Source organism: Myzus persicae, unplaced genomic scaffold, assembly GCF_001856785.1.
Source record: "Myzus persicae strain clone G006 unplaced genomic scaffold, MPER_G0061.0, whole genome shotgun sequence".
NCBI lineage: Eukaryota > Metazoa > Arthropoda > Insecta > Hemiptera > Aphididae > Myzus > Myzus persicae.
Window position 1 is genome coordinate 534727 of NW_019100615.1, and position 20704 is coordinate 555430.

At 29.5% G+C, this 20704-nt stretch overlaps 2 protein-coding genes across 6 annotated transcripts in view; both read right to left on the reverse strand.

Annotated features, from left to right (window-relative positions):
• Positions 1–2500: 2500 nt before the first annotated feature.
• Positions 2501–5289, reverse strand: LOC111036989 (40S ribosomal protein S20). The gene is made up of 3 exons (XM_022319333.1): positions 5158–5289; positions 2922–3021; positions 2501–2846 (listed from the first exon to the last, which is right to left on the reverse strand). Exons 1-3 carry the CDS (start codon positions 5158–5160, stop codon positions 2590–2592), a joined length of 360 nt encoding a protein of 119 aa, XP_022175025.1. The 5' UTR covers positions 5161–5289; the 3' UTR covers positions 2501–2589.
• Positions 5290–9900: 4611 nt separating this feature from the next.
• LOC111036926 (ADAMTS-like protein 1) overlaps positions 9901–20704 on the reverse strand; it is a 98706-nt gene continuing 87902 nt past the window's right edge. For 2 of the 5 annotated variants that reach the window (XM_022319235.1, XM_022319221.1), the window contains exons 15-23: positions 20387–20488; positions 19672–19844; positions 19316–19414; positions 18641–18776; positions 18418–18500; positions 18099–18285; positions 15824–15972; positions 13120–13267; positions 9901–12457 (exon numbers count right to left, since the gene is read on the reverse strand). In XM_022319235.1, the coding sequence (XP_022174927.1) occupies positions 12351–12457; positions 13120–13267; positions 15824–15972; positions 18099–18285; positions 18418–18500; positions 18641–18776; positions 19316–19414; positions 19672–19844; positions 20387–20488 (1184 nt within the window). In that variant the 3' untranslated portion in view covers positions 9901–12350. Of the gene's footprint in view, positions 12458–13101; positions 13268–15823; positions 15973–18098; positions 18286–18417; positions 18501–18640; positions 18777–19315; positions 19415–19671; positions 19845–20386; positions 20489–20704 lie in introns of all 5 variants that reach the window. The other 3 variants (XM_022319226.1, XM_022319244.1, XM_022319254.1) reach the window with 3 other exon arrangements.

The window sequence follows — 20704 nt, forward strand, 5'->3', positions numbered from 1 at the left end:
CAAGATGCTCAAAATCCTTTGACATCGGCATAATATGTGTTTGTACAGTGGTCAGACCCACTATATTTTAATGTGGAAGTGATGTCATGGTGGTATTTGAAACTGGAGAGGCACCTACTTGTGAAGTATACTACCTGGTATATAACATTTTCAAATGGAAATCTTATCATCTATCAGCATTTGTAGTCAGAATTTATGAAGAAAATTGCTTGAATTAACAAAATGTATACTTTATTATTAAGTAATAATTTATAATAATTTAATTGTTTAAACAAAGTAGTAGGTAAAGACCTAAATATTTTCTGAATAATAATGCAAGTTAAAAAAAAGAGTTCTCCATGCAGTTCTGAGTAATCCATTTAACTCTGTCAAATTTAATATTAGAGTGAATTGCCCTATAATCAAATTTAGAAGTAAAAATATTATCTAGTGAATCTCATAGATTTTTTTATATTTTAATAGTTTCATTTTAATGTAATTGATGGTTATTAATTGTTTATATATTTTAAGATGCTCATAACTTGCTTTTAAATTTAATAATATGTCAATTCGCTTTCTAACAATTTTCAATGTTATGAGTAGGGCACGGATGTTGTAGTACTAAAAAAATAGTAAAATTGTTTGCAGTATTGCACTAAAAAATACCAAAAATTGCACTAAAAAATAACGTTTTGTTATAAATGTTTGAAGTTTACTGTTATAAATTATAATCTAAAATTCTAAGTAATTCAAAAAATATATATATACATTATATTATAATCATGCCATCATAAATTTATTATATTATACATCATTGCTCTGTACTATGTGTTTGTTTTAAATTTTCTAAATCAAACTCTCTTCAATTTGGAGCTAGTATGTTCTTATACCTTGAAAAACTTCGTTCTACGTCGGTTGATGTAAGCGGAGCGTATTTAAAATAAGCTAAATTAGCTTACTATTAAGTCATCGAGTAAACTATCGAACGATTTATTTTAATTGTCCAGTGAGTATATCATTGATTTTAACTATCTTACATTTTTCATGAATTGAAATCCCGATTTTACAAAATATATTTTATACAATCAGTCACAATTATTTTTGTATTGTATTGAATACCTATCAACTTGATTTTATCTTTATTTCGATAAAATACCACTATTACTGTATAGTCTATACTATACTAATAATTGGATTTTATGGCTGGAGATATTATGGTTCAATCTTACCCATACGACCGTTAAGTGAAATATAAAATAATAAATAAATATGTAAAATATTGCTAAAATTGTTGTATAAATGAGTAAATTCTACAAAATTGCAATAAAATTGAAAAAATTGCACTTAAAACTTATAGATTTGAATTCGTACTTACACGAAACATATTTAAAACTACCTTAGCAATTAATTGAAAAAGTAGAAAAAAAAGTTGCAAATGCCACATCATCCGTGCCCTAGTTATGAGTTTATAAGACAGAGACTACAATGCGGGTATTTACTATACAATATTATGTTAAAGGACTAATATTTAAATAACTAAATAAAAATAATTTGTTTTTTTTTTTCAAAAAAGTACAATTTGGATGGTCTAAAAATTGCTGTCAAGTAGAAGTCCCAACCTTTCCTAAAAAGTGAGCTACATTAAAAAAGTATCTAATTGATCCCTAATCGTTTGAATATATTATTTACATGCAGCATAATAATGAATTGTATTACATTATTCTTTCATTATTTTGCTATCAGAAAATTGTATGTTTTTCTTTACTAGCACATACTGAACTTTATATAAAAAGAGCAAGTGTGTTTAATGTCTTATACTTTAAAATTACACATGTGATGAACAGATATAATTATAACTTGTTATTTTTAGTAAGATCGACCAATATTTCTAAAATTATTCTGGCTAACATAAATTTCAAACATCATATGAATTCCAAATTTTGAAAATCAACATAATTATATGTTATTTTCAAGAGAACATGTTCAATTTAATTCAAATTTTTTTTTACATTTATTTCAGTTCTTACATTATAATGAAGTATAAGTTTAGACTTTAAATTACTGAGTTTATTATTTATCGTTATTTTTAATCACTTAGAAACAATTTTTAACACTTCAGAAGTAAATACCACATGTGTATTTTAGGTAGTCTGTTTAGCCTTGTGATTTTATGATGTAGATCTCAATTTATATTTAAACAGAAGTAATTATTGTACAACAATATTTAGACCCCTAAAAATATTCTTTTTAGAAGCTCTTTATTTCAATCACAAAAAATTAGTTTTTTCAACAATTCCTACCATTATATTATAGAATAACTAACATTATTTCATTTTTGCATTCATTTGATTAAAATCATAAACTGAAACTCAAGTTAAAAAATGGCTACACAACATCCAAAGAAATCAATCAATCAATACATAGTTATTGTGGTTTTTTTATATCGTTAATAAGGGCTATGTAAAAGACAAAAAAAGAAATAAGAATCCACAACAGTGGATTGAATTAAAAAAAAATTAAATTAACGGCATGATGTAATTTTTAACTTTTATTAGACATGATATTAGTTGTCGTACCATTAAAATCATATATTATATAAAAAAAAACACATCACTCGCTAGCAATGCTAACTTCAGCAATAACACCAGGTTCGAGGTTGACACTGGTGATTTGTTTGACTTTATCGCTTGGGCATTTTAAATCGATCACCCTCTTGTGAATTCTCATTTGGAATCTGTCCCATGTCTTTGAACCTTCACCACAAGGTGTTTTCCTAGTTGTGATGCGCAAGAATTTGGTTGGCATACGTACTGGTCCTTTAACTGGCAATTTCCTCTTTTTGATATCGGCAATCATCTCGGAGCACACTGTAAAGTATTAAATTTCAATCAACATGGCAACATACTAACATGGATAAAAATAAGAATGAAAATAAGTTTTACCGCTTTCTAAACTTTTGATGTTCTTAGAAGTCAATGTAATACGGATTTTGTGCCTCTTTTGATCAGTAGGAGCGTTTTCCACATCTTTAAATTCCATATCCTAAGACAAATAGGTACAATATTATTTTATTTTATTTTAAGTACTGTCTTTCCAACATTTTAGCAAGAAAATAATACATCAAGGTGTATCATTTATTTAATAATTATGAGGTACCTATTGTGTAATATTATAGTATGAACTACTCTCAGTGTTTGGAAAGAACGTCCATGTGAGTTCATGAACACACATTTATATATAGTAAACAATATGTGAACATCACTCGTTTTTAATAAATTTAAATTGAAGTCGTTTATATTCTAATAAATTTGAACGATTTTTAACTCTCAATTTATTTGCCACTTAATAATTATACGTTTAAAATACATTGATTAATTAAATTATAGAATGATATATTCTTATTATAATTCCTATCATAAAAATATTTAAAAATTAAATGAACAACCTAGTGAACACATTCATTTGAAAAAAACACGAACATGAAAGAGTTCATTTTTTAGTAAACGTTCCGAACATTGCCTATCTAGTCTGTATAAAAAATATATGATTCATGTAAATGTTTCAAAATAAGATACTTATTGAATAATCAAACTAGTGACTAAAAATTTAAACAAAAATAAAGGAGGCATTTAACATGATAGTTATTAATAAGAAAATACAGTGTTACATAATATGTATCCCTAATATTGTAATTGTTGAGTCACCATAGTCTAAGACTGAAAGCTAATAATAAAAAAAAAAACGCGTAATTTAAGGGAACTTTTTATACAGATCCTGATCATATTAAATCAATTGGTACGAAAATATTTACAAAATAATTAACATTTAGGTAAAGAAATATAAAGTTCAATTGAGGAAAAATAGTAGCAAAATGGTTTAATGAGTTATTAGGTACATCAAATAAGATAGGAATAAGAGATAAGAGATATGATACCATAAATGAACCTCAATGATTTAGTATAATATAGAAGTAGGTAGTTTGATCTGTAAATATATTAAATATTTAAGAATGTACCTATCATTTGAAAACAAAAATAAAAATTTAAGAAAAAAATAAATGTTTGAGATTTTTGGTACCTAAAATAAGTTTATTTCACAACTAATGTCTGTACTCTGGAGTAACCTGAATATTCTATCATACTTTAATATGCCCTATAAAATATAAGCAATAGACATAATATATAGGGTATACAAACAGAGACTGGAACCTAGATGGTTTTTCCTGTTTCAGTTTCTGTTCTTAGAAAAATTAGTTTTGATTTCTTTTGTTTTTAAAAAAAACAAAAATTTTGGTTTCTGCTTTGTTTTAATACTCAAGTTAAAATATCTGGCTCCATTTCAATTCTTTAAAAATTGTAATTAAATATTTTTATTGTCAATTGGTGTCAGTTATGGTGAATCAATACCAATATTCAACCAGTTATCTTAACAGTTGCTAGAGTAAATAAGTAAAAAAATGTAATCATCATTGTCATTTAATATACGATCCAGTTTCAAATAAGAAACCAAAGTTAATTAAAAAAAAACCTTTTCATAAAAATTAACAGTTCCAGTAAAGTTCTAGTTTTTAAATTAATTTAAATTCATGTTTTGGTAAGGTTTAGGATCTTAAAATTCAAAGACTTCCTAGTCCAAAACTGGTTCTTTTCGATAAGGGGACAATTGATAGAAAAATTAGAAAAAGTGAAATAAAAACAATGTTTAGCCTTAGGTGTAGAGACTCAGCAACTATGATACAAAAGACCTAATTTGAACAGGGGCAATTTGAATGTTAACATCAACCAAAATCAAACGCATCGTTCAACAAGCATTTAAAATGTAGAGCAAAAATCAAACTTTCACACTAACACACAGAAGAGGGTTAGAATATGTCATATACAGTAGATATTATACAAGTTGTATGCAGTTAAAATAAGTGCTTAATGATTCCATTAGGTCGGATGAAAGCTGGAGTTGTTTGAAACGACAACCGCAATCCGAAATGTATTCATTGACCGACCAACGCCACAACACACATCAAAATAATACTATTCATATGGCGTCCACCGCCGGAAAAGACCAGCATTTTAATGCATTTGGACGAAAGGAAACGGGTAAACGATGCGTTCGGTTTTAATTTTCTGGAAAGCGTCGAACTTAAAACGGCGATCAATTGATGACCGGTCATTCGGTACTTACCATGATTGAATGGCGACAATACAGCAAGCTGACGGTGAAAATGAACGAAAACGGTCCGAATCACGAACGACTGAAAATCACCAAACGTGGAAAGAAACGCGAAGGAGAGAATGCATCCAGCGAAATTGTGAGGTTATGTTATCGTGAATTCAATAGCTGTAGCGGTAGGCGGATCGCTTCTCCGGTAGCATCATGTTCAAAATCTAATAACCTCGGTATATGTGGTATACCTGTGCTCAGTGCTGACAACGTTGACTCTCTGTCATGGTGCCTGTGCCGTCGCTGTGCGAGCACGACTTTAGATAGTACTATCACAGAATAGATTAATCTATATTAATACTTAATAGATATGCATATATTTGTGTAATAAACTTCATAAAATGTATATTATAATAAATATTATATTATATTTGATCAAAAATCATCAATCTATTCTGTGGTAATAATAATGACAGTTATTACTTATTTATAATAAGTAATAAATACTAATTACTAATTAGTAATACTCCGTTATGATTATATTGACCAAATCTATGGTTAACATCAGAGTTACTCTTAAACCTTCTGCTGTTTTGTTTTGTTTCTAATAATATTTGCAGATTTTTGTGCCTTTTAGTAAGCTTTTTTAACATTTTTTTATTAATATGTCTTAATTTGTTTATTCTTATTTAATTTTTGCCTCTATTTTACAAATTGAAAATAATAATCTTATGCCATATGCATAAATTACTGTCACTAAAATTAAAATATAAAATGTGAAAAACTAAAAACTAACGAGCGACTAGCAATAAACATTTTATGTTTAACCTGTTATTGCTTGTAGAACTATTTACTTCTAGACATTTTGAATGTGTTCATTGATCATTGTACTCAAAATATTGAGTTCCATATGACTGTCTAACATCAAGAGAAAATCGTAGATAGAAACTGCACATGACAACATTTGATTTTATCCCAAAAACAGAATTATTGCTGTGATGATTTTCAATATTCAAAAACCAATGAATTGGATTAATATTTTTTTTAATATTTTGAAGAACCAACTGATAAAATTCCTATATACCCGGTTGCTAAATCAATCTAAAAAAAAATAATAAATTTATTATACTGAGAAATTAATGTTTGAAATATGTTACTGTTATGCAAACTAGAACTAACCTTTCTTTTTATTTTTGAGGCAGAAGACTGTATATGAAAGAAATTATATGGTGTTTGTTTTTATTTTCTGAATGCCTGAAAAAAATGAACTATATGTATTGTTCAATGAAAGTGCACTTGAGCTTTCAAAAATAATATATTTATCCATTGTTAAATCAGATAATTCAATAGAAGTGGATGTTGATGTATCATTATATAAATAAGATTGAAGGGAAGTCAAAAGCTGCCAAATCGAACCAAAAACTGCAGGCTATATTCTTTATAGAAGGTCAACTGATGCAGAAGAGGTTGCTACTGAAACAAAATGGTCGTTGGAGTCTTAGTAGGTGTAAATAAAATTATAATAAAAAATAAGAACACAATACCAATATCATATAATACTATGTAGTATGTACCTAGTTTTTTTATTTGTTAAAAATCTATAAATTTCTTTATGAAGACTTTACAAAATGAATACAGTATTTTGTGGTTTTCATATCAAATTGGTTGTCTGTTTATTCATTTTTATGCTGATTGGTCACAGCCATGCCAGCACATGAACAACATTCTTGCAGATTTAGTTTTATAAGACAAATTTCAAGTAACATTGATGATAATATTTGTACGAATAAAACCAGTAAAATATTCTTAGATTATTTCAGAACTTTCAAATTGCTAAGTGTTTAGCTGAAGATTTTTCTGAAATACCTATCATTCAAATATAATGTATCTGCTGCATCAAAATGTATACTATTTATTGTTGGTGTTCAAGTTGATGTATTAGATGGAACATGGAACTGATCCAATATACCTAGCTAAGTAAAAAAATCCAAGCACTGGTACTTTTAAATTTACCAGTAGCTAAAATGTAAAAAGATCAGATAGATTTACAGGTTAAAGAATCTGAAGATTAGAACTTCATTCTCGAGTCTTAGCCCAATTAACTTTTTATTTTTATTTTTAAAACAAAAATACATGTAGGTGCCCACGTCTTCCCTTCCCATTTCTTTTTTGAATTTAATTCAAACTGATTTTTGGTATACATTATTAAAATGACTAGTCTTCAGTGTATATACCTACAGTTATTTTTTCATTTTTTTTTTTTATTCTGAATATACATTTGCCTGTGGATGCTTGTGCTCCCCTTTCCGTTTTTTCTTAAATTTAGCTCTAGTTGATTTTTTTTATATACATTTTTTAAAATACCTATTGGCCAGCTTTTGGTGGAGCACCTCTCATTAATCATTCGTTGATTACCTAATTATTGTAAATAATGTTATGGGTTGAGGAATATTGAGATTATAGACTGCAGTCTTCAGTGTATGTACCAACTACCTACAACAGTATATTAAAACATTTTTTTTTTTTATTCTTAAAATAAATTCCATTTTTTTCTTTTATTTAACCCAAGTTGATTTATCCATATCAATATTTAAACTTTGATAACCAGCTGGTGCTTTCTAAAAAATAATTTTTAACTTATATCACGTTCTAAAATGGGTATATAAACTATAAAGTGCCGTATTTGCTAATGGAATTTCTTTCTTAAATATGATGTTTGTGAATTGTGATCTGTGGGTAGGTTCTGATGGTACTGGGTTATTGTTTTATTTTTTTCTCAATCTTTAAAGGTATTCCAATATAATATAGAATATGAATATAAAAAATGCCTTTTAAAATACGAAAATTTAATCAAATACCGTTATTACGTTATAATATACGTTAAATTATAAATATATGTTAATAATAATCGATTTCGATAATTGGTAAAGGTACCTTACTATCTTACCTGACTACCTTAGGTATATCGTTGTAATAAAACAATTCCTAAATATAATGCAGATTACAGGTAACGTAGGTATGTACAAAAATAATTAATTAGGTAAATTATAAATATGAACTATCTATATTTTTAATATTTTTAATAATTATAAGTATTAACAATTTATATAATAATTAATATATAATTTTGTAGGTATAACTTTCGTGTCATGACGTTGGATAATGTAATCAATGAGTAGACACAGAATAAACATTCATTACAAAATTCGTTTTTATTTTAGCACAATAATAATAATTGTTATTATTTTATTATAATCAACATGCTTATTATTTGTCTCCTATTAATTGTTAATTATAGGCACAACTAAATATAGTTTATTTCAAAGCAATACATTACAACGCTGTACAATATTATTTTAACATATTATTACTTCGACAAAACAAATTACAATATAATATAGTATAAATAATTATATCTTTAAAATAATAATAATTATAATTATAATGTTACACAATATTTTGGAATGAACAACTACGATTCAAATTCATTAAAAATAATGAAATTCAACGACAAATAAAATTGAAAACATCTTATTTATTATATTATTACTGTACCTATATGTGTCAATATACTATTTATATTTTGGGTTACTAATAGGTTTTTATTAATTTATTTTAACTTAATTGATAAATTTAATATAGTTTAATAGTCTATAACAGAGGTATTCAAACTGCGTCGCGGCTCCCGGGCATCGCGGGAGTTGTCGAAGGGAGCCGTGTAGTATAATTGAAAGCCAATAAATATTTTTACGAAAAATGTTTACTATTATCATTGAGGCACACCGGTTGGGAAACGTTGAATTGTCTACAACAATCATTCGCTAAATATAGCTTTAATTTTTTTATTTATGTAATATGGTAAATAAATTATAAAATATAAATTACATTCATATAAACATTAATTTTTTTGTCATTTATAATTTGGGAGCCGTCAACATTTTGTGAAGACTTAAAGGAGCCGTGTGATGAAAAAGTTTGAATACCTCTGGTCTATAACTCATATTATAAGTATGGCTATAGGGTAAAACAATAATGGTATTATACTATTATGTACATAATATATAATAATATTATGTAATGCTGTTATTAATTTAGTCGACGTTGGTTCGCATGTAAATAATGACAATCGCCAAACAAAATCGACATAATATATTAGCATAGGTATTGCTAATAGTAATAGTTCTAGTAATAGTAATAATAACAATAAGAAGGAATAAAACAAATTGGTTAGGTACATTAATAAAACTATATTCAGTATATTAATTATACACGTATTAGCTATTACAGACTGACACAGTATTTCAATATCCTAACTAACGAAGGTAAAATTAACTAATCTCGCGTAATAGGTAATCAAATAATCATCTAAAATCTATTTATCAGTCATTATATCGTTTATAACATATTAATAATTTATTAAATATGTCACAATAATATATTAAATATGTTACAATAATATATTTGTTTGTGAAACGGACCGCTCGAGTAAATATTAATAATAGTGTTAAGTACATCATAGCAAGCCTAATCGTTATTTTGAAAATTGTGAATGTTTAACAATATTTTTTACATTTTAATCTATAGTAGGGGAAAATAACTGTAGTAACTGCTGGATAGACGAAAAATGTTGAAAATAAATTATAAATATTAATTGTGTTGCCAACCAAAGATTGATTGCTAACTGGTCTGGATATATAGGTAGTTGGTACCTACTAGGCTGGTACTATTATTTGCACGGAAAACTTAAAATTCTTAAAACACCCCCTCAAATTTCGATCTAAGAAGGACGTGTTCAGTACCATAGTGAGGAGTTCTTTACACTTGTCAAAGTGAAACCTCGAATACAGCTTCCAAACAGATAAATAGGCATAGGTAGCTAAAATAAAATGCAATTTTCACCATCACAGAAATTAAATGTAAATAACGAAATAGGTAATTATAACAATCGAACATTTGATAATTATAGAACTTGGTGGTTATTTAAAATAATACTACAACAAATAACAAACCACTTTAAAGTAATATGTAAGTTAAAAATGTGTTATAATAAATATCAAAAATTGTTACAAATCGTAACTTTTCAGTCACGTTATCTGCACGATAAAACTGCTAAAGTGAATGCATGGTAATTTGTTATATGACAAATAATAAAGTTTCTTCTTAATGTGAATGGTTGATATTCATAACACGAATACTATTTAGGACAAATTAATACATCACAAATTGATAAATTAACAAGTCCAATCGTAAAAAAAAAACTCCTTGTGGCCGTGTCACGTGTACGATCCGAGTTGCGTAACTTTTTTGTGATAGTTTATCAAAATCTACTTACAACATGTGTATTTGGCATATGTTTTTCGTATGAAAAGATTTGTCTCTGAAGGTTTACAGATAAATGGAAATAGGTGCATGCTATAAATTAAACGATTGTTAGTGCACCGAAAATTTTGTTTTTTTATTTGACTCGAATACATGACAATTGTTGCTATGCATATGATAATAAATTCAGAACATGGATGTTGACAAATGTATGGGAATGTAATGATATTGATTAAAATGGTCTGTACATTTTTTTTTTTTTAATTTGTATAGAAGAGGCTATTTGAACAAACGAGGGACCTAGGACAAGTCAAGACGTCCTACAGTCGACGAATGTAACTAAACTGTCATAGTGGCATCAAATTGAAGTACAAATGTACAATGGAATGTATAATACTATTTGGGACGTTTCGTATGAATAATAATTAGTATTTATATTTAATAGGGTTTTTTAATAAACAACTTACTCGTATATTATAGATTACATTTAAATCGTAGCTAAATCATTGTACATAAAACAATACTGTAGAGTATCCCCGATTCTTTTTTTTTTCAGTCGTTTCATTAGTGCGTAATTTTTATAATTCTAAACTTAAATTACAAAGAAAATACAAATATATTATAATAACATAACATAATATTAAATACCTAATACTTTATTTGCGGTGATAAGACTGATCGGAACTCGCGGTCGACAAAACTACCGAGAACGATCTGTAATGCCCGTTTAAATTGAATATTATTATAAATAATGTCATAATGATGCATTAAGTATTTTACTGAAGTAAACATTAATCAATTGCTTAAGTTTTTAACTCAGGATTAACACCCAACAGTGTCTACTTAACCATCATCGTTTGTGTCGTGAGATTGATACTTAAACATTAACGGAAATCAAAGGGTGCTTGGGACTTAGCCCCACTAATAACAAAATAATAATTGTAATATTTATGAATACTGTCCAAAATTTTCATTCAAAAGTACTGTGTCATGTATAGAATATTTTCTTAGTGGTAAAAATATTGACTTAAAAAAAGTTTTTGTTCGTTAATTTTCTTGCGCATGAATGATAACCAAATGTCATTAATTTTAAAATTAAATTATAAAAACCAGGGAGCTTATTGCTTCTGCTGCATATAGATGTACGTTGGCTGTGTGTAGATATACGTTGGTTTGTATATTTAATACATTGAGCAGTGAGCACTCGGTGCACTGGGCAAAGGAATCGATGAAATTGAACTTTCTGCACACTTTTTTTCAATACCTATTTTTAAATGTATGTATATGAACAACTATGGAGAACATTGTATCACATTTTCAAATCTTAGGTATTTAAATTGAAAATGTAATTAAGTTTTAAATGCAAAACAATTTTTTAATTTTTTTAATTTTTGAAAACCTACCCGTTGGCTGTTAAACAAAAAAAAAAGATTTAATAATTCTGTAACATTAACTATAATACGACATTTTAATATAGGTAGTTTTTAAGTTGTTAGAATCCCCTTCCCTCTCCCAAAAAAAAAATAAATAAATAAAAAATGAGTAGCCGATTTCCGCTTATGTAGTACCTATCTACTTAGCGACTATTCGAAAACAGAACAATAAAAAAATAGAACGCTAGGAATAGTATAATACTATAATAGTATATACTATAGTGTACAAAATATCATACGTAATCAACGACACACATTCAAAATCAGATTAAAATAATATTTCACCTACTTAACAATATAAATATTAGTTTAACAAGACGTGCGTCACACTTAATACTTATTTGTAACTCATCGTATATAATAATTATGTACAACGGAATGAATGCTAAAAACATGTATTAACACGTTAGAACGTGGAAAAAAAATTTTAAATAGAAAAATAAAGTTACAGTGGTGATGTTTTTATGCGCACGAAAGACAACATTGTGTTTGGTATTGACGCAAGTGACACATGTTCATTTGTTTTACGTTCTTGCAATTGTGTTTGCTGTGATCCTTGCATTCATCTTCTGTAACAAAAATCGTATACAAAATTATATAATTTACAATAAAACATAAACAATAACTACGATTTTTCGTAGACTCGTAGCACGCTTTAACACTAATGCAATGAGTTTCGAGGTGTTAATTTATATTTTGGGTGGGTTGTGCACGAGAGTTGAAAATGACCGACAATTTGGGGACTATCTAAAAATATAACAAATGCTGAAAATCAGAGTAATTTTGAACTGCAATATGTGCAGTTTTAACCGATCAGCTATCTAAATCATTCTAAGCAATACGTTTTTCGGAGGTTTTTGGACTTCAAAACATTGTAACTGCACATAATACGATTCTGGATGTCTACATTTTTTCCGCACGCATCGTTAGTTATTATTTTATCGGCCATAACGTATCGGAGAATTATTATTATCATCATGCACATTATATGCATCTATATCACGTGTTACGATGACATTGCGTATGGTCAAGTTTATTATGTAATAAACGATAAGTAATAATCGATTTAAACCCTAAACGATCGTCGACTGTGAACACTGCAGTATATTGCATATTATATGCACGTGCATAGACTATCATCGTCATCGGTTTTTTCCCACCCATCGCCCACCCTTCTTAATGAGATCGCTACCCTTGTCGAAAGTGCTCGTACAGTTATGCGTGTTTTTACTTGTTGCGCACTGCGGTCCGGTGCAAGTCTTCATCACCGGTGGCCTTGGCTGGTCGCGGCAGGCGGTGCCGGCCGGCTTGTTGGTGCCGTACCAGACGCACTGCAATATTCGGTACCTCAGCCCGTCTTTTTCGCATGACGCCGTACACTGAAATCAAACGGCAGGACATTGTAAAAGATGAAAATGTATATTAAATATTATTGTGTCTATACGCATATAATAGATTAGAGATGGGGGAGCCCAACTATAATGACGGCAGTTGCGGACACTGCGGGTTTTGCAGATAATATACGAATATCAGCCGCAGTAGTAGAGTAGCGGGAATGATAATTAGGCTGTTTAATGTCGTGCCCTGCTCTGTCTCCACTGCAGTTTTATCATTTGAATCGTATTAATATATCTCGACACATTGTCACTATAGTATGAAATGTCATGTATGCAAATAGGTAAATACAATCTCGAATGAGATGATTCCGGGACGTTTTATTAGTTTTCCTCATTATAATATTATATTGTGTTGAGACGTTTTAATGGGTAGTGATACGCATGCACTTGTGTACATCAAGCACCAACCATTTCCCGTTGCACTTTTATTTCCCACCTATCATGCAGTTATATTGTAGAAATTATTCTATTTAAACCGTCTTAGAATACCTACCTACACTCCTTAACTATACAAACTAGGTTTCTATTTTTTATAAATAAATTATTGTACTATGCATTCATACTTGATGTTTGTACAAATACTACTCATTTTTAATTAGTTTACCTATATTGTGCTATTTTTTAGGTATACTTATAACTTCGCCTACATAAAAATAAAACTTTTTCAAAACAATAAAATTTACAATGTAGATAAAATTGATGCCATATTATGTCACCTAAAATTCCCTTAAATAATCCTACGTGTCGTTATAATTTGGAAATAGTGCTGTAAGACCTAAATACCACAATAATAATGGCGCTAAACCAATCAATAAATGATCTGAACTGTAAGTCAATCTGTGATTATAAATATTATTAGTATAATATTATAATGATTCAATTTTAACAATAAATTAACTGCGTTATCCTCGACTAAATTCTATAGATTAAGTTTTAGATTTTAATTATTGCATTGTACCATTAGTTATGTTAGCATATTACACGAACGTTTGAAAGATGAACCTATTTGCAAAATCATTTTTGAAAAAAAATCAAATATTTATACATTTAGATATATCACAGGACACTATATATTTTTAAAAATTCAAGGGATTATTTTAATTATTAATGATAAATTATAAAAACTTTTAAAACGCTGGAGTATAATAATATAATAATAACTGCCTGCTAAACTTTATGATTTTTACATAAATTATTTATATTATATTGTAGGTGATCGTGCGATTTCTTTTAGAGAAAAAAATGTTTGACGTTCAGCATTTTTGTTTTGAAATTAATGCGACATTTGATATATTATTCAAAATAAAATATTGTGGACAGAAAAATAATGACATGTCACATTAATTGTATACAATTAATATGTAATATTTTTTATTTTATATGTATGGATATAAATGATAAATTATAATGTATCCATTTCGTATTCTATTTAAACGTAAATCGCGTTTATGTAGATATTTACCGATTTCGAAATCGAATCAATATGGAACGGAGATAAATAAAAATATTATGTTTATCTTTTTCGAAATATTTGGGTGGTAAAAATCACCTCAGTGTATACCATATATTATACTAATACTGCAGGGGAAAATATTAAAATGATAGGTAATACATTTAATATAGACGAAGATTGACGTTACTCGTGCGAGTGTTGTCTACGCACGTCAAAAGTTGATTTCATACCTTATTTGTATGCGAGTCGAAATTTCACACACTTATGCAGTGTTTGTGACGTGTTCGCATATTATGTGTGTGTGAGTGAGTGTGCGTTCGCGCGCGAGTGAGAGGGAGGTAATGTGAACATATAATGTAACAAATGACGTTCTGTATATATTATAATAATGTTTGGTTTTAAAAACAAAAAATTAGAGTATAAGCAGATCTCCGAACCGTTCTAGTTGAATCAAGATTTTCAAGAAGAAAAATTCGATGGGGAAAAGTTTCGTACCGACAGGAATAGTTTGCAGTACCTATACGTATACCGACTCGTATCGGAGTCTGAGTCCGACACGGGTCGGTACGCATCGCTTGTATGTCGCGCGTGTAACTTCTTGAACGCTCAAAATTGCAGATGCGGATACAAATAAAATAAAGTTGTCGTTATTCGTGGAATTTCGGGAAACCGAAGGTACATTTATCCGTAGAACTGCAACTGCAGTAGGTTAATATCATAGTGATTTGTGGGTAAAAATACGAGTGAACACGCAAGCGCGCACACAAACACTACACAGCTTCAAAAATGGTCCAGCGCGTTTATCGACCTTCGCGCGACAGTTTCATTTACAAGCGGCGCAAATTGAGATAACGCACGCACCCGCTCGGCGGTGTATATACGGTCGCAAACAACTTATAATTGACAGTGACGACGACGCGAATCGAAAAACTCGATTTTTATCCCTTCTTTCTTCTCGCTGTTTTAGTTTTTTTCTTTCTTTTTCACTTTTTTCTCCTCGGTTGCATTATTTATCGACGTCACCCGCACACACGTACCTACCCATACGCGCGCACACGCGCACACTGCAGTCTGCAGACACTTACCTCGGACCACTCGCCCACTTTCCAAGTGCCTTTGCACTGATCGTTGTAGCATTCCTTCCGGTTCACCGGCTTTTCGATCCCGTGGCACGCCTCGTCCGATATAGTGGCTCCATCCGAATTCTGACAGTACACGTTTCGCCTCTGCATCGCTGCGCAAAGTGGAAAAAAAGGGGGTGACGTGTTTAAAAATTTAAATAACGTTAAATATTTACGGGGAAATCTATAGGTCGACGAAAACAACTAGGAGGCTATAATATATATATATATATATATATACAATATATATTATAGTATGTATATTGTATATCCTGTATATATACGAATATATTTTATTTCATCCACAAATCCCAATAACTAGATAAAGCTGGGTTCTTCGAGATGTTTCTACCATTTAATACCATTCTCAGTAAAAACTGAAATTCATTAATTTTATTCGGGCATTTAAAAAAAAATATTTTGTACGAATCAGTAAAATCTGATTAATTTATATTATTGTTTTTTTTTTTAATTCGTAATTAAAAATTAAAAACTTAGTTAGAATAAATTAAATTATTCTTTTGTTTATACTTTTTTAACATACATTTATTTTATTTAAAAATCTTAAATTACATTATTTGCACCTGGTATAACTTGTGTGGCATTTTTTACTACCTACATATAGTATTATTATATTTGACTGATGTGTGACTACAGATTTTTTGGTTGTACATTTTATCTTCTACATTGTATCTTAAAAGTTCCCTTTCCGTGACTAGGAAAGTTGAACAACAGCTTGGCGTATTGTTTTCAGTGATTTAATTTGGAACCCACGATATGGAAATACATTTTAATGTATATATATTTTGTAGTGGATTAGGTAGCACAATAGTTCACGTTATGAAAATAAACAGTTATTAATTTTCTGATTTTATTTCATATTTGTTTATAATATTAATATATATTATTTAAACATTTTAAATAAATATCAGAATTTTTTTTAATAATGTATACTTAATTAAAATTTTCAAATAAAATAAATGTATCTCAAATGCCAATAAACAATTATGCATGATTAAATATATGTATAATCAAACATAACATAACTTAGTTGTAATAGTTTAGTACTGAAAGCTATATAAATAAAATAAATAATCCTTACTTAGTGTTTAGTTTTTAATTTTTATACCTATTTAGTAAAAAATCATGTTATAGTCTTCTGATATGGATCGATCATATTATACTGTCATGAATTTCTACCTAGGATTGTACAAATTATAGTAATCGCTTGAACAAAATTATGGTTTTCAGCTTTTAGTGATTACGATCTATTGCATTTATTAATGCTAACATTATCTAGTAAAACTTTGCTGCTCTATAATGATCGTGGTTTGTCGGTAACATACAATACTCAAATATAATATGTTTACATATATTTAATCTCTTTTATATTTATATGATCAATATGTTACCGTCAATGGAGAAAATCAGTCATCGACTAAATACATAATATCTTGTATGATAATAAAATGCCTAATTTCTACAGAAAATTAGATAGTTGACATAGTAATTATTAACAGTAACTGACCAAATATCGTAGCTGTAATCTTTAGACAATATTAATACTATTATACCTAATGTTCTACCTCTGACTTCTTAAATCCTTCTAGTTATAAATATTATATTCCCATTGAATCGAGATAGGTAATTGTTATTTTGTATAATTGATTTTTGCTTTACAAAGTCCGTTTTTATTAATTATAGAATCATATTTATTACGACAACGTTATCGCCAAAATACTATTGAAATAAGTTTAAATTACTTATTTTTACTACCTAGTGTAACGTTAACATTGCCTAAGACCTTGCTACGGTCAAACTTACTATCTTTAGCCAATACAATTTAGTTGTTGTATACTTGTATATTATTATAGAATTGTCTATAAACATTTTTCAATGTGAGATAATTATAACGTTTCCAACTTTGCCTATGGCATTATTTATTAACTTATTCAGTGCCTGAATTTGATCATTGACGGTAATATTATAATATTATATTCTTATTTAAGTTATTTTAATAACAATAATGGATAAACCGTTTCTCCCTCTCCATCCTACAAACACAACTGTTTATATTTTTATTATTGGAGTAAATTGTAAGTTTAAAATAATTAATAACTATATTAATAATGTTAAAATGTGGTCGGAGAGGGGGGATAAATGTCCACCCTTTTTACAGATGTGACAAATGCTGCCTATCTATAGTAGGTACTATGATATTATAAGTTCAGTCTCTCACCAGTATTCCAGGTGAAACACTTGGACTCCTCACACGGTTTCCATTCGGTCACCGACCACTGCGGACAATCATCCGTCTCGCACTTTTGTATGGTGACGGGCGTCGGCAACCGGGCGTCCTCGCACAAGTTGTTGTCCACGCTTTGTGTCATATTGTTTAGTTTGACCATGCAGTGAGCTGCCCTCATCTGCGAGAAGGCGGACGATTATGAGACAATAGTGTACGGTTAAAATTTATATTGCCGAGAGGCGTAGTTCACCACCAACGAAATAAATTATAAATACCTACGTCATCGTAACAAAATAAGACAAAACCGTACCTGAAAACCGTTTCCTCCACAAGGCGGAGAGCAGTCCGACCACTCGGTGATGACCCATTCGAATTTCACGCTCTTCCGGTCACCTGCAGCCCGAAACAAAGCTTGTGTTTAATTATTCTTTTAATTAGTTACAATATTATTATCATGAAACTACAATGCTATCATTTTTATTAAAATATTAATAAACACCTCTATTATGTGTATTATAGCATGTTATAGGTACCTTTGCCGAGCAAAACGGGTTTGCCGAACATGTCCTCCTCGGTGGTGGTTTCGATTTCTGGCGCTGGGTTCGCCGGTTCCTCCATAAACATTCTATTCACCCGTGCGTTGCTCACACCCTGAAACGGCCACAGAGCCTACTCATTTTATTAGTATGAATGATTGTCAAGATGTTTTGCCGATGGAAAATGAAACAAAACTTTCCCCAGGCTCATAATATATTTACGGCACAACTCAAACAAAATAACGTGATGTTTACGGAAATCGACTGTGCGTCGGTGCGTTAATGTAAGGTATTTAAGTACAGGGTTCAAATAAATAAAACCAAATACCTACGTGTATTATATTATACATGCAAGGGTTTAATTGTGAGATATAATAATAGGCAAAAAGTGGTGATGGTATTATGTAGGGTTGGCTAAACTATATATTGTATATTCGAGTAATATAATAATAATGTGTATTGTACTATATAATGTGTGTGTATATATGTGTGCGTGTGTGTTTAGGTAAGTGATTAATAATAATTAAAATAAAACACTATTATATATTAAAGTCAACGGAATGTGCAACAAAGTGTAATAATAATATATATATACAATATTAATAGATGTAAGGGAGCTAATCATCTACGGTGATAACCCAGGAAATTCAGTTTTATTTTCCTTTATCTCACCTTGAGGTTAAAAAGAAGACTGTGAAGGTGAGGCAAGTTTCGTGAACTTCCGGAAGTGGTGGGTTTTGGGGAGACGTCTATAGCATTTTTCTCTGTTTCCTGTTTACAGACACAAAGAAACGTTGTAATGTACCAACTATACTATTTTTTTTTTATACTCATACACAATATCTATATATAAGACTCGGGTATAGTATAATACTCGTGTGTATGCGCCAACAACGTTGTTCTTAAACGGTATAATCAATTTCGGGGGAAAACAGGTCAGGTTAGATCAGATAGTATATAATATCAAAAATTGAAAGTAAAAAAAAAAAGTTAAATGAAAAAAAAGTCAAAATCAAGAAGATACTTGCCACTACGTGCTTTTCGGAAGTCGCCGTGCTCGTTACGGTTGACTGAATGGTGGTAGTTTTCTGTCGTGACTGTTTGTGTTTCTGTTCGCGATTGTGTTCGCCTTTGATGCGTTCGTGGCTGATGTCAAATGATGGTTCTATCCCTTGCGGATTCGCGTATGAAGGGTTCATGCCTTTAGACGAATATATCATGACGAATAAATAAATTATTACAACAATAATAAATTAACATCATATATTATGCAATACAACTGTGGTGTGACAACACGACTAAAAATGTGTTTTGACAAGATGCTGATGACGGGAAGGGGTGGATTCTAAATTATATCGATGATTATTTACAATTAGAGTAAACAGTTTTATTTTTTTCGATGCTTTTACTATTAAATCCGCGTATTGCTCCGAAACATATATGTCGGTCAAAAATTCGAGAAATAACCTCTTTAATATACAGTTTATATTCTGTATTTATGTGAAATAGAAAATGATGCTATAAACATTTAACGAGCTTCGCAGTCCGAAAAATCATACACCTCACTTGTCAATATAGTAGTTATACCCCTAATCCCTATTCCCTTGTCATTATATTTAGGTACAATGCAATATTACATATTTCAATAGAATGTCTAAAATTATGTTTAAAACGAAATTAATTTAGATTTTAATCGAAGGGTAGACTGTAAAAATAACTAGTACAACAGTACGTAAATCGTACCTGGGTCTTGTTGGTTCAAAGGCTTGTCGATTTCTTCGGAACTCGGAAACTCTCCTGGCTGGGGTTTGATGTTAATGTTCATTGTGGCTTGCGCGTTACCGGCTGTACAAAAAACATACATTTAAATTACATACGTTTGAGAACTACCTTTAACTTATTATTTTACAGTTGTATACATGATTACCAATCATCAGTACTTGTTTTTATAATTAAAACAAAAATAGTTAAATCCATTAAGACATAGTCTGGTGCGTTGGTTCACAATAAAGGATCACCCTACATTATTTATATATTCCTTCGATACAATACGAATATAGA